The sequence below is a fragment of the Nyctibius grandis genome, chromosome 4, assembly GCF_013368605.1.
Source record: "Nyctibius grandis isolate bNycGra1 chromosome 4, bNycGra1.pri, whole genome shotgun sequence".
Classification (NCBI taxonomy): Eukaryota; Metazoa; Chordata; class Aves; order Nyctibiiformes; family Nyctibiidae; genus Nyctibius; species Nyctibius grandis.
Genome location: NC_090661.1, coordinates 87154888 through 87170420, shown reverse-complemented (window position 1 = coordinate 87170420; position 15533 = coordinate 87154888). Strand labels below are relative to the sequence as shown.

At 47.9% G+C, this 15533-nt stretch overlaps 1 protein-coding gene across 1 annotated transcript; it reads left to right on the top strand.

Annotated features, from left to right (window-relative positions):
- Positions 1–3519: 3519 nt before the first annotated feature.
- On the top strand, positions 3520–6231 carry CYP26A1 (cytochrome P450 family 26 subfamily A member 1). Its single transcript, XM_068399261.1, has 7 exons — positions 3520–3708; positions 3894–4118; positions 4223–4510; positions 4632–4781; positions 5124–5258; positions 5472–5624; positions 5817–6231. Exons 1-7 carry the CDS (start codon positions 3520–3522, stop codon positions 6156–6158), a joined length of 1482 nt encoding a protein of 493 aa, XP_068255362.1. The 3' UTR covers positions 6159–6231.
- Positions 6232–15533: the final 9302 nt, after the last annotated feature.

Here is a 15533-nt window from a genome sequence, read left to right as displayed (position 1 = left end):
GGGATGGGGAGCAAAACTGCCAGCCCCACAGCTAAGGTTCCCAGAGCTTTTCTGTCCCAGGGTTATCTCCTGAGAGTGTGTTATAGGAGAGGCAGGACAAACATCCTGCACACTGTAGCTTTTTAGATGTAAAAAGAGGGAAGATGGGGGGTTCTGCAGGAAAACATGAGCCAGGGCCGCCCAATCCACGGCATAAGCTGTAGCTAGAATAATAGGGTGTAAAGTGGTTTTTATTGTAAATATTTAATCTCATTCCTGCACTTCCCATTAGAGCCGGCACAAAGAGGACATCTCATTCACCCAATAGTAGTAGCTGTGTATGTTGTGCCTGAGCACTGTACTCAGTGCTGAAGCCCCCTCTGGGGTCCCCGCAGGATGCACTCCCCAGCCGCAGCCTGCCTGAGGGATCGGGCTGAAGCAGGGGAGGGGACTTTGGGGAACAAACATTTGGAAAATGGACATTTCTGAATATGTCTGATTTGTGGTAGAAAGTCCCCTATTCCTGGTGATGCTGTTCACATTGCAGAGAGGGCATTTGCAAGGTGACACAGGCCCCATGGTGGCTCGCTGGCCAGACTGACCATGTCACCTCCAGCAGCCTAGCTCTGCCAGGGAAAGTGCCAGGACAGCAGCTCTGTGGGTCCATCCCACAGATGTGTGGTACCCGGGGCTAAGCCTGGGTGCTGAGGACACCTTTTTAGATGTCTTTTGAGTACCACCTGCCTCGCTGAGACACGGGGTATTTCTCTCCCATGTAAAATGAAGTGAGTCCTGTTGCTTCTGCACTGAGAGCAGAGCTGGGCCCAGGTCCTTGCTTCACTGCAATGTGTTTGTAAGCTCCTTTCAGCTTCACTTCTACTCCCCACTGTCACACGTCCTGCCTGAAAGCAGTGGGGGAAACCACCCGCCTTGTCCCTCCAGTGCCTCCTGGGCCTGGTGGCACAGTGTGCGCTGTGTGAAGAACCAGCAGCAGCTTGACCTGCGACGGCAGAAATGTGGGACGAGGACAGAGTCCCTTAGGAAAGGGTCTGGGGAGCTCCCCTGTCCCTTGAATCTTTGTCATCACCCTGCTTCATTGCTAGGCTACAAATGACCTCGCCCTGGCCAGTCCCTCTTGCATGTCCATGCTGGGGCACTGCACTGCTGTCAGCTGTCAGAGGGCTGCGCAGCGAGCACAACGCTACCTGGGGCAGAAACGTGGCTCCCAAACGTGACAGGTCAGATCTGGAAGAGGTTGAACTGCAGGGCTGAGTTAAGTGCTGTTGGCAGGTTGACCCTGTAGTGAACCAGAGCCTCTGCTTCTCCTGACCTTGTCCTGAAAGGTGAATCTCTCTGGCTATCAGAGGTGAAATCAGTAGGTGGTGGCTGCAAGTGGCAATGACTAACTTTAATTAGCAGGAGCTGCTGGCATGGCTGTGACCCACGGGCGAGGCAGGCTGCCACCACGGGCAGGGTTGGGCCTGCGGCACCCAGCACCGGGTGCCGGATGGCCAGGGCTCCTCCAGTAGTACGCTTAAAAATTACCCTAAGCACTAATGAGCCCTGTAGCCACCCGCTGAAAAATGTAACATGAATCTAGTTAAAAAAAAAAAAGAAAGACTTAAAACTTATTTTGTTTGCAGATAAACACGAGCATTTCCAAATGAAGTGTAATAATTTTTACTTGTAATCAAAGTTTGTTCATATTAGGCTGTTAATTCCTTGACCCCCTTCCAAGATGTTTTTAATTATCCCTTTCACTCTTTACCATTTGATTCTTTATGAGCCGATGTCTGCAGAATACACAGCTGGGAAGATAATAAAGCCTTCCTGTGGCAATTATCGGTGCTCAGGCTACCGTATCTCGTTATTTTGATAGACAGTGAACTTGGCGCGGTTGCCGGCCGGGTTCACGCAGATGTCACGGTCCGTGTTGTAGGTCACAAGCAGGTCAGCGCCCGGCAAGGGGAGAGTACCGGGTCAGGGCGCGGCCGCCGCTCCCGGCCAGCGCCAGCCCGGCCCCGCGGAGCCGCACCGGGAGCCGCGCCGTACCCCGAGGGGCTGCCGCCTCCGGGGGCGAGGAACCTCCCGGGGGGGCGTCCCTCTTGGGCAAGGGGCTGCGGAGGCCGGCAGCTCCTCTCCCGCAAGGCACCGTAAGAGGAGGGAGGGTCCCGTGTGATGCGTTGTCAGAAAAATCATAATTAAAAATGGCATTTCCCACCCCCCACAAACACACACGCAACTTCCAGCGTTTATTGAGCTTGTGTGGGAGCAAGAAAGCAAAAGTAACAGAGAGCGAAGAGGAAAAAAAACGGAAAGAAAAAGAAAAAAAAAGCGAGCACGATAGTTTATTGGTAGCAGCCGTGCCCAGCGCAGCGCTCCGCGGCCCCGTCCCTCGGTCCGACTCCCCGCAGCCGCTTCCCCAGCCCGCAGCGGACCGCGGACGGCGCCTCCTGCGCCGGGACCCGCGGGCGCCCCAGCCAGCGCAGCCTCCCCGCAGCCCGCCCGCCGCCCCGCTCCCGCTGCGCTCCTCCTGGCCGGAGCCGCCGCTCCATCCCGGAGAGCAACCGCCGGTGCCTGCCCGACGGCTTCGGGAGGGAGCCCCTCCGCGTCGTGCCTGCAGGCGGGGTGCGCGGCCGGCGCCGAGTGCCTCTTCCCGGCCGCGGCAGCCCCGACGGCCCCGGGATGCCAGCGAGCCCCAGGCGAGGGCGGGCAGCGGACCCCGGCGACAGGAGCCGGGCACGGCGGGTTGGGTGTTTCCTTTCCGCGCTAACCTCTCGGTGACCCGCGCTTGAACCTGCATCGGGAGGCTGAGACGGACTGCTGCCCGCGGCTCCTTCCTCCGCGGCCGGGCAGAAATACAAGCCGGGCCCTTCGAGGTGAACCAGAGGACAGCGGAGGCTCCTCCGCCGATGCGGCGGCACAGTTGCGGCTCTGCCCGGCGGGCCACCGGCCGCCCCCAGCACGGGAAAGCGCTCGCCCCGTCCGGCCCGGCTCCGGCCGCTGGCTCGTCGTTCCCGGCCGGCGACAGCAGCGGGCAGGTGAAGGAGCTCCGCAGCTTGCAGAGCAGATCGGCACCGGCCAGGGAGCGCGCCCGGGGGTAGGTGTCTCCGGGCAGCCGGGCTCCTGGGTGCTGGAGCGGGACATTTCTCGGCGCAACTTGCTGGTCTCTAGCGAGCATCGGCGATAAATCCGAGGAGGCGGCCGGCCCCCGGCAGTCCGCTGTCGGCAGCGTCCCGCAGCCCGGTCGCTGAGCGCGGTGCAAACCCCGAGCCGCTGCCGCCGCGCCCGGCAGCACCTCTCCATGCCCGGCGGCTGTCTGCGGCGGGCAGGATGCGCCGCGCAAAGCAAATAGTTAAAAATTTCGGGGGGAGGAGCCAGGCCGCAATCCGCAATTAAAGATGAACTTTGGGTGAACTAATTTATCGGACCAAGGTAGGGTGGGCAGCAACCTGGGAAGGGTATAAAAGGCAGCCCGCGGTGAGCCCGGCCCGCGCACTCGGAGCTCCCGGGGGGCCGGGCTGGACTCGTTCCCCAGCCATGGGTTTCTCCGCCCTGGTTGCCAGCGCCCTGTGCACCTTCCTGCTGCCCCTGCTGCTCTTCCTGGCCGCCGTCAAGCTCTGGGACCTGTACTGCGTGAGCGGCCGCGACCCCAGCTGCCCGCTCCCGCTGCCCCCGGGCACCATGGGGCTCCCCTTCTTCGGGGAGACGCTGCAGATGGTGCTGCAGGTAAGGCGAGGCGATGCCGCGGGGAGCTGAGAAGAGCCCCGGCTCCTCCTCTGGCTGCAGGGGAGGGGGATGAGCAGCGGCTTCGCTGGGCTCCCGTGCTCAGGTGGGAAAGAGCTGTTCTCCCTGCCCTTTCCTCTCCTCCTTTTTAAAATTTAGTTTATTATTTCTCCCCCTCCCCTGTCCAGAGGCGGAAATTCCTGCAGATGAAGCGCAGGAAATACGGCTTCATCTACAAGACTCACCTCTTCGGGCGGCCCACGGTGCGGGTGATGGGCGCCGAGAACGTGCGGCACATCCTGCTGGGCGAGCACCGGCTGGTCTCCGTGCAGTGGCCCGCCTCGGTGCGCACCATCCTGGGCTCGGGCTGCCTCTCCAACCTCCACAACGGGCAGCACAAGCACCGCAAAAAGGTACGGCCCCGACGGCGGGCGGGGAGAGGGTGCGGCCGCCCCGGGCAAGGTGGCTGAGCCTGTGTCCCCTTCCTTCTGCTTCTCTTCCATGTCCCCCCGGGCAGGTGATCATGCGGGCCTTCTCTCGGGACGCCCTGCAGCACTACGTGCCCGTCATCCAGGAGGAGGTGAGCGCCTGCCTGGGGCAGTGGCTGGGCGCCGCCGGGCCCTGCCTGCTGGTGTACCCCGAGGTGAAGCGCCTCATGTTTCGCATCGCCATGAGGATCCTGCTGGGCTTTCAGCCCCGCCAGGCCAGCCCCGACGGTGAGCAGCAGCTGGTGGAGGCCTTCGAGGAGATGATCCGCAACCTCTTCTCCCTCCCCATCGATGTGCCCTTCAGTGGGCTCTACCGGGTAAGGCTCCTGGCAGGCTCGGAGGAGAGGGGGTGCCCCTGCATCCAGGACAGTGGGGAATGGATGGGAGGGATGGCAGTATGGCCTAAGTCCCACATTGCTCTCTCTGCTGCCTGGCCAGGGCTTGCGGGCACGCAACATCATCCATGCCAAGATCGAGGAGAACATCCGTGCCAAGATGGCCCGCAAGGAGCCTGAGGGTAGCTACAAGGATGCGCTGCAGCTGCTGATGGAGCACACACAGGGCAACGGGGAGCAGCTCAACATGCAGGTGAGGTTCCCCGGGGACAGATCTGTCCCTTTTCCCCAGCCCCTCTGTCAGTAGCACACCTACTTTTTGGGGCCAAAAGGAGAGAGACAGCGGTGCTCCCTCTCCCCATGAAATAAACCAGCTGTGTAGTGCACTGGGGTGCAGAGGCTGCAACCAGGTTGTTGGATGGGGAACAGAGGACCAGGGCCATGTCCACAGGGAGCATAAGCACCACCTTCATCCTGGCCCCTTGGGTGTCTGCTCCAGCCTGGAAGCAATGCACAGTGTTGTGGTGGTAGAGCAGGCCTGGTGGAGATGCTATGCTCAAGGCCTGTTTTATACCTCCTCTGTTCTCTGTGTAAGGAGCTGAAGGAGTCTGCCACAGAGCTGCTCTTTGGGGGCCATGAAACCACTGCTAGTGCTGCCACGTCACTGATCGCCTTCCTAGGGCTCCACCACGACGTCCTGCAGAAAGTGAGGAAAGAGCTACAGGTGAAGGTGTGTGTCTTCCCCAGAGCCAATTCACAGGAGGGGGCAGTGGGAAGGTACCCTCAGGAGAGGTGTCCCAGACAGGGCTCCCCTCGACCCAGGTGGTCCCCTACTTCTAGTGGGTGGCAGGCAAACACTGCTTGCTGAGGGGTGGCTGCTTTGCAGTGCCAGGAGCCCTGTCCGCCTGCTCCATAAATGTCATGGCAGCATCTTCCTTTCTAGGGGTTACTGTGCAGTCCCAACCAAGAGAAGCAGCTGGACATGGAGGTCTTGGAGCAGCTAAAGTACACAGGCTGTGTCATCAAAGAGACCCTCAGGCTGAGCCCTCCTGTTCCTGGAGGATTTCGAATTGCACTCAAGACCCTTGAGCTAAATGTAAGTGGGGCCTGGGCTCAACTCCGCAGCACCGCTGCAAAGTACTAGTGCATTCATGTAGTGTATCTGCCTTAGAGTGACCTGCAGGAAGTCAGGAGGGGAGGTGGGGTGCCACCGACATGTCCTGTGCTGGCACTTCACCTTATTTAACACAGCAAGGTGCTTCATGTCTCCTTTCTCTTCTTTTTATAGGGTTACCAGATCCCTAAAGGTTGGAATGTTATTTACAGTATCTGTGATACCCATGATGTGGCAGATCTCTTTACCAACAAGGATGAATTTAACCCGGATCGCTTCATGTCTCCATCTCCAGAGGATTCCTCTAGGTTCAGTTTCATTCCTTTCGGTGGGGGCTTGAGGAGCTGTGTGGGCAAAGAGTTTGCAAAAGTCCTTCTAAAAATATTTACAGTGGAGTTGGCTCGGAGCTGTGACTGGCAGCTGCTGAATGGACCTCCTACAATGAAAACGGGCCCCACAGTGTACCCTGTGGACAATCTGCCTGCCAGATTCGTAGGTTTCAGCGGCCAAATCTGAGAGCTCAAAACTTGCCTCCGGCTGGATTTCTATATAGCATCTAATATGTACATAGTAACTTTTATAGTAATGAAGGCCTTTAAATATTTAAACTTGTAAATGTACAATAGTTATTTATGTCTTCTAAATATTTCAAAAGGCTATGATATTTTTTTCCCCAAGCACTACAATTATGGGTCTCTGATTCATAATTAGATAATGTTATTTCTATAGAAATAAGTTTTCCCCTATTTAAAAATCTTACTGAAAGCTGGCCAGCTAAGCATTTGAAGACATTTCATGATGGTGTATGTAGTAAGACATATTCTTAAAAGCATTTGAAACAATGGTAACTAGCTACTCATCCGAATTACCTAAAATGACTATTGCTTGAGAATGTTTTCAGTATTATTTGTGTCTAGATCTTATGTTTGATGTGTGAATTTTAAGTTTGATAATAAAGTTTATTTTTTATGATCTCTGTATGAAGATCTGCGTGTATGCTAGAGAGTAGCTTAACCAGTGGGTATGAGGGGTTTGGATGTAAAGCTGGATCTGCTTTTGTGAATGAGCTATTAGCTATTTCTCAGCTCATAACTCTCCCCTGCCTCCCACCCTCAATGTAGTTCTCCCTAGTGAATAGTAAATTGTTGTAAGTTTCAGCCTGTAAGTGGCAAAAGCAGTGCAAAAACATACGCACTCACTGAAAACAGCAAGTGGTACAAGTCTCTTACCAAGCACATAATCTTGAGACATGGCAAATAAGAAAGGAAAGGGAAGCAGAAGAATAATGTGTAACACGAGTCTTTCTCTGTAGCCAGAGAAAATAGATTGAGAAAAAAAAAAATCCATAAATGTCCTCTCCTCCCATATTACTGCTGACCTGTGTAAACAGACCACTGGATCTTGTTCTGTGATGAGTCTGCTGGCTATGAATCTTTACTTACGAAGGTGTCTCTTATCAGCTGGTAGAGCAAATAAAATCTGCTGGGATTTCTTCTTGAAATGCAGGGCTCTGACTAGGTCAGAGATAGAGCATGCATTTGGTTTAAGAACTTCTTTCCTGGAATTCAGCAAAGTGAAAACTAAAAGGCAGGCACTAATGTGAATTGATTAACAGGGAATCAACTGTTGAGAAGCAATTCCCCGGGGGTGTGTAAACAGGACAGATAAAAATGCCCTAGGCATGACCCCTGTTTTGGTTTAACCATAGGTTTTTTTGTGCTCCCCCCATTACTACACCTATTAGTCTTCCCTCAAAAGTCAAACAACATAGGCTGGCTCTATAAACATCTACAAAGTAAGCCAATGTAATTCAGTGTCACGAACACTTATGGCACCATATACACTAATTTAATTTTTTGTTTCCTTCTGGAAAGCAGTCACTTCTCCATTATGTTCTCCCAAGGTCAAAATTAAGGATGGAGTTAAGTTGCTCAAAATTGCTGCAGGTGTTTGATAGCATCTATGATGTTTCCGATTTTTTTTAAGGAGTGTTTCTATAATACATTTGATGTGTTTCCAGCTAGCATTTCAAATATGTAAGCTTCTAATGTAAGACCTTAGACACAACCTACATATAAGCATACCTATCAAGACTTTTTAATTTTCAATTTTTTTGTAGTCTTAAAATACCAAAGATATTCTTTTTAGGTTGTGCCTGAGTATTCTTGGTAATGTTTAAAATCTTAAATAATTTTTATTATGCAATCATGTATTTCTGCCTCCTTTTTAATTTTTTGAGTCAGGTTTGCAAGGCTTTTATGTTTGGAGGAAAAAAGTCATATTCTTAATTTGATTTTGTCTGGACATCTGGGGGCACATCCTCAGCTGTTGTAAATCATGACAACATAACCTATGCTAGGCACTGCCCCTGTATAGTTTATCTCTGTCGTTAAACGATCTGTCACTGCTGTGTAATTTAGGCATCTTGGAGTTAGCTTTAAACAAGCTATCCCAAGAAATGGTAGCAGCATAGCTGCAGTAATATGGAGCTCAGTGTGGGTTAATTGCTAAAATATTTGCCCAACTTCTTGAGCAGGTTTTACAACCCCTGCTAATCTCCTCTATGCAGCTGTATCTTGACAGTTTAGATGCTGGCTGCAGACCAGTTTCAGGTGGGCTCTGGAATGACTGTATGTAGCCCCAGCTCAGCAGTGGCTGGTGTGGGCACGTGCTGAAACTGTGGCTGCTATTTAGGGGCCAACGGGCTCCTGCACCCCTAGCCCCTACCCCTTGTGTTATGCTGGATCCAAGAACTGATCTTGCTGAAAAATTATCTACCAAAAAAAACTAATTGTTTTGTGGGAAGACCAGGTCTTCACTCCAGCTCCCTGTGAGAATGTTGTTTGTGCTGGGGTGCTACGGTGGAGGCAGGAGGAGGAAGCAGCTGCTTCAGCCCGCTCTGTTGCTCACAGGTAGTTCCTAGAGCCATGCTCCAGCTTTCCTTCTGCAAGTGTTACCACGTGTTATTGTAAGTCACTGGTGCTCCAAGGCTCACAGGTTGAAACATATTAAAGGGCCAGTTTTGGTCCATAGGGGCCATAATTTGGCCTTTTTGGGGTAGTTCATATTCTTCCTCTTAGTTAACCTGTAATTTAAAAGAAAAATCTTTGACTAAGTCTCTCTCCAAAAAAATGCATGTAATTCTGTAGGTGCTATGCTTTGGTCCTGGAGTAAAAAGCCATGATTTATATGTAGCATGCTGGTTCTTCTCTGAGGGTAAGGTGGGTTATTGGAACCCAGGCTTTTTCTAAACCCACGTGAATAATAGTTCCTACCAGCCAGCAGCATCTCTGGTGCTTAGAATTTCTGAAGTATCTATTCAATGCTAAATGTGCGGTTCTTAACAGCACATAGTTATACCCATTCTTGAGTAAAAATGACATTAAAGAATGATATTGGTGTAAATTGACATTGAGGAATGCTACTTGATAAATCAATTCCTGATTGAAAGGCAATAGTATTTCCAGATAAGGTCAGAACAGGTACTAGTGAATTTTGGTAATGGTTATATGAGTAAGAAAAAATGTGCAAATGAATGCTGAAGACTCATTGAAAATAAAAAAATGTTGATTGACTAAAAATAATTTGATCAGATTTATTTCTCTTGTCCTAGTGAGATGAGGACATGTTACTTTCATGTTGCTTCCAGCAGTTGAGCTGCGAAAGGATTTTTTTCCTTTAGTTCATAAAAGCACCTATTGAAAGGACAGTATGATTTGAAGCCTCATATGCTTAAGGTTTTCACTTACTTTTCCGACAATTTATTTTATTTTTTACCTTTACTACAGGAGTCTTTTCCTGGACCTTGCAAGATGAAAGGCTGAAAAAAAAGTTGCCCTTATTTCTACTCCATTTCAATCTATCATATGTTTTTTTATTTTATTCTGGTCAGTGATTTAGAATAACCTTTGGAGAGGTACCAAGAAAAATACTTAATAATATGTAAAATATTCCATCCTTGACTTTCAAGTGGTACTTTCCTAAGTGCTATAGGAAGTTTTAAAAACTGTTTTTACAAATCTGTGTCTAGTCATCTTTGAGAACAGAACACTGCTATGTTTTGTTAGTTCTACACATCGGCAGAGGTGTTCAGGGTGGATGCTGATGCAAGAATATGCCCCAGACATTTAAAACTAATGTGCATAAAATTAGATCCCTAGATCCACCTCTCTTTTTTTTTTTAAGCATTAGAATTGATTTTTATGAGGTATAAATTCTCAAAATTTGCTATCTGTCTCAAAGGGAGCTGCGCTGCTTAGGGTCCCTGAAAATCCAACTACTTTTGACTTAGTCCCAAATACAGATTAGGCAGCCCATGTGCAAGCAACCCATTGCAGAATTTCGTTACCTTAAAATTATTACGTACCATCTTTCCTAGAACAGTCTAACAGGATCCTATGCAAGTTATAGGATCCCATACAAGGCTGTGTCTCTGCTGAACATTCACGTAAACTAAACTTCAATCTATTGACTTTTGGCAATGTCTTTGAAATTATAAAAGGCAGTCACAAATCTTGTGTTTGGGACATACTGCTGAGTAGGGTATGTTCCAGCCCCAAATTAGTTCCTTTATTTGTGGCTTAAAGGTACTAAGATGTTATATGCAGTTGACTTCTCTGTTACAACAGAAAAGAGTGGGTAGTTTTGGATAGCATTTATTAATCCAGATAGTTTTGTTTGCCAGGTGGTTTGTATTGTAAATTCTCTGTCAAGTTATACATCCAGCATGCAATGCAAAACATATACAGATTAGCAGCAAAGATTCGAAAAGTTTATTAGTTGCAACCATTAGGGTGATAGATTAGGAGAAAGGAAACATAACTGGCAGCAAGTTTAGAGAAGACTCATTACTAGACTGGCTTGCTTCACTTGTTTAATAATGTCTAATGAAAAATGTTATATGAGAAGTTCAATGAATAATGCAGCCTTCATTAAGTTATGTAAATGAACGTAACTTCTTGGGTGGGTTAGAAATAAAATATTTAACAAATCTGTTTACATCTGAAGAGTATGAGCAGTGGAGACAGCTTTTAAGGAATCTCAGATTAAAATATTTCAAAGGTGACAGACAAGAGAACTTTGGTAGTAGGACATAATGCTGCTGGTTTAATAGGTGTTTACAGCTCGCCTTTCAGTTGCAACACAGGCAGGACAACATATTAAGTATTCTCACTTAAAGTGTTATTTGTTCATTTATCAGCAGTCCCAACAATGCTGTTTCACTTGTGTATGCTGTTAGTGCCCCACAGACACAGGCAGAGCTTGTGTGACTTGCAAGGCTAGAAGGATCATTTTAGCAAAAGTGACTTATGACGTACTTGTTTGCCAGATCATTTTGTTCACAAACACACAATCATTCATACACTGTTTGATTTCAATGCATTTTTTTTTCCCCCCAATTTATGACTACTTAGGAAAGCCTAAGTCTCCACAGGTTAAGTTCACACTGCCGTACAGGATAACTGCTGCAACACGAGAAAATTATAAACCAAGGACTAAATCAGCTATTGACAACATGCTTTGCTACCACATCCACAAATCCCAGCCTTTCTTATGCCTCTCCCAAAACAAATCCTTGGATTTGGGCCTCATAGTTTACCCAGAAGGTCAAAGATTGTTGGAGGCTGTTTTTGAGCAAAGGGGGGAATAAATCCCAGAGCTGAGGGCCCCTCACAGGATCTCTCCAGAGATAAAGGTAACCAAAAGGCAGTCCCATTTGTACTCTTTCGGGTAGGAGGCAGGTCAGTAACTTTCTGAGGTGGTTGGGAGCTGAAAAGATCAGTGTAAATACAGAGATCTGGGTGCTGAGCAGCAGTCTAGCTACAGCTGAGACAATTTAAGGAGGAGATGTGCACAGGCACACATCTACCAAGACTGTGTTAAGTCATCTTTGTTAATGCTGTTTTAAATGAAATAGCTTCCTCCAGGAATCACTATTTTGAGGGAAAAGCACCAACTTAGTTTTGGGTTTTTATTTTCTGCTTTAGATGTATAGGGTCAACATTAAATTAATGTATCTCAGAAATATACTGGTGTTGTGTGTAAAATGTCAGCAGAACAAACATCTTTTCAGGATTAGATCTGAATTTGCAGTGGAATGATGGTAGGTCTTGATTTTCTTGGCTTGCTGACTTAGTTGACTGAAAGAAGCAAGGGGCTTCAGTATGCTTTACCTAATAGCCTTTTTTTTTATATCTAGGCCCCTCTGAATTAACAACCTGTCTGTATCTTATGGGAAAGGAAGAAGGACACTGGATAATGCCCTGCTATGGATAGTAGTGCCAGCCTGCGTGAATAGGGATGGTTTTTTCCTCTTACTTACAGATCTACATCATACACCTACTTGTAAAATGCCCTGCTTCTCTCCGAAGCTTCCCTTAGAAGCCTAGAGACCACAGAGTAATCGAAAACCCAGGCCTGGCAATAGCCTCCTCTTTTGTGAATTGTCCTTAACTTTGACAAGAATGGAAGGAGATAGGGTGGGAACAAAGGGGAACCACCAGCGAGGCAAACAGCCCTACTTCTCCAGCACTGCACCACAGCCCTGGCTGTGTAACACACAGATGATTTTTCACCCTAGTGTCATCCTTCTTGTCCCAACTTCTCTTGCTCTTTGGTGTTGTTATATTAAATATACATTATTGATGTTAATGATGCTGCCTACAGCACTGCAGCAAGCTAGCACATGCATTATAAATCTAGCAGTTAAAGAGAAAAGTTCATTAATCTTATCAACAGATTGCTTGAAGTAACGGCATGTCGTGACCTTTTTGCTCATTGTATGAAATGAAATGGCTCAGATTTGTGACATTTCTGAGGGAACCTTTCCTCTAACTGGGACTGAGAGCACACTAGCCACTGAAATGCACTAATTGTCAGTCAGCATTTCTAGAAAAAATTGCAAATTTCAACCATGGGGATGTACACAGAAAAGTACATTTTACAAAGACAAATTACATGTCTGCAAAGTGGAACCATCCACTTTTTATAGAATTATCTTATTGTTCTCCTGTTTTGCATACTGTTAGTACTTTTTTTTTTAATCAATAGTTTTCAGATGTACTTATTATCAAAGTATTTAGAAGGGCAGTGAGGAGACGGGCTGAGCATGCTGATGAAGAAAACAGAGAATCCTTAAGCAGTCAAAGGTACTACTTGTTTATTTTGGTGGCTCCTTGGTGATTCTTTTCACCTTTTATTAACCTGCAAATGGATTAGTCCTCGTAAACTAAAGAGGAGAGACCAGTGCACAACCCAGTGCCCCAGAGATAAGGTCACAAAGAGGGGACGTGTCCCGAGTACAACCTCGGAGAAGAAATAGAAGTCTGAAGGCATTTACACTAGGCTGCCATTGCGCTTTACTAACCCTACTGTGATTTACCACATCAGTTCAACTGCTGACACCTTTATGTCCCTCCCTCCTATCCCAGCAGGCCACAGAGACACAGTCCATGATAGATGCTGGTGAACTTTTCCTCTGATCACCTTCTGAAGAACTTTCCCATAATCTATTGTTTTCTATCACAGTGGAAAACAAAACAAGGAGTTTTTTGACTTTCAGTTACCAGCTATTTTGCCCTAACGTTAAAGCAATGTACTGAATTTATTACATCAGTGTGAAAGAAGTTTTAAACTCCTGTCTCTTTATCCTACTCCCTGAACTTAACATGGTCCAGAGTAAATCAACGTAATTGCTGTTAGACCTACATTGTTGTGGGAATGTTTTATATTCCATGTTGTCAGTTATTTAGAACAGTTAATTGAAATTGCAAACATAAAAAAAGGAAAGCTACAGTTAAGAAATTAACTTTTTTTTGGTGCCTGTGGCTACTGTATGAATTATATAAAGAGCTAATGTCAACTTTAACGTAAGACCAAAAGTGTCTGGAATATGGAAAAGAAAAAATACAGTTGTGGATTCAAGGCAATTATTTCCTTTAATTGACAACATAAAAATATAAGAGCTCATTCTGGATTGAGAGAATCAGCTGACCTAACATCCTTCTCTGTAACTCCAAAATACTTACCAAAATGTTGCATTTGCGTCTAAATAAATGAATGTCATGGGCTGCACCTGGTTTTGTCTCATCAAAATTCAGCATCAGTATTACAGCGCAAAGGGGAAAAGAAAGTCAGAGCAATGTTAAGAACGGGCATATTGAAGAGACTGCACTTGGAAGAGAAAAGGGGGAAACTGTGTTGCAAACTCTCTCCTGCAAGGGTTTGTCCTCCGAGTATGCCCTCAGCTAACTTCCTCGCTACTGCAGCCTGCTGAAAGGGTGAGCAGAGATGCATGTACAAGCAAGCCTGTCCTGCGTACAGAAGCATCAGTACGGTGTGTAATAGGGAGTTAAGGAGCAGCTGGATTGGAAAGGACATATCCGGGAAAGGCTGAGTCAGCGCCTGCCAGTAACGTTCTGATTGCAGCACTATCAGCTTCGTCCTTTCAGCAGAGAATTACGTTTGAGGAGGTCTATGATCAAAATGTTCCCAAATATGTTTTCACTGTCTTCCCCAAGGCTCTCTGCCCTCTCCGGGCTGTGACAATACAGCGGTGCATTAACCTTCTAGTTCCTGTATATTGATAGAAATGAACAATTTCTGTTAAAACAGGATTGTCATTGCAGTGGCCCATGAGGCCACACTTCTAGTGTCAGGCTATCTGTCGTGCCAAAAGATCCAGCTGTGTAGTTTGACTCTAAATGTGGGACAGGGGTGAGTTTAGGAAAGGCACAAGGAGGGAAAGAATTGGTGTGAAAGATTTGGGCAGGATACAACATTACATCTCATCTTCTACAAAACTGGGCAGACCTCACAGTTGGCCTTACTAAACCAAAGACCTTCTCTGAACACGCCAAACTGCCACCATGGGTCCTACCCCTGCCCCCTGCGTGGTAAAAGCGGTGCTATTGCTGCAGTGTTCTCACTGACAACGGCTTGCCAGCAAACCCTCTGTGTTAGAAAGGAGCCCTAAGATGAGTCTCCATTGTGGAACTCGCCCCTAATGCAGCCCAGCCAGCCGAGCAAGCAGCTGTGCAGTACTGGAGGGGTTTCTATCCTCGTCCTCTGTCAGAGTTCCACAGGGCCAGCAGCCTTGTTTCAAGAAACGTGCAGCTCCACACTTCACAGAGAGGTTTGTTTCTTAACCCCAGGAAGAGGAGAGCAGAGTTGTCACAAAACTCTTACAATAGAGAATGGTAGGTTTGATCCCTGGGATGACTGCCTTGGCAAAGATGCTTAGGAGGTCACCGTTGAGTTACAGCTGTTGGATACACCAGTGATGATGGATCCAAAGCTTTTTAGAAATATTTACCCACTCTATACAAACGTATATAGTTATACATCTAGCTATATAAAGTCAGGTAGAAATATGTAAAATGTTATTTATCTTCACATTACCTACACTAGGCAAAGAAACACAGCCACACTGTGGAACTGAAGTTTGACCTGTCACCTCTAAAGCACAGTGTGTGTGTCCCACCCAGCTGCTGCTCCTTGTTTGCTTGTTTTTCCCGAAGGCTGGAGGAAGCACAAGGATTTCAGAAGCAGCTTCTGGATCAGACGCACTGTCCTGGCAGCCAAAGCAGAAAAGGGGCAGGAGTGGGGTCAGGCTACCAGCCTGGGACAAGGTCAGTGTGGCTGCCCTCCTGCCTGTTCAACTTCTTCAGATGGAGAGGATATAGGTATGCTAAGCAAACAGTAAGTGGGGAGAGCAGAAACCTAGCCCTTTTCCTGCTGGTTTTGCTGAACTTTGCAGCTCCTGTAGGCTGAGCTGGCGCAGGTGTCAGGGCCACCTCCCTGTCAGCTTCCTCTTTTCCCATCCTCCTTTGACCTCCTGTCCCTGGTCCCAATATCTGCCCCTGCACTGTAGTTTCCCTTCCCTCCTGCAGA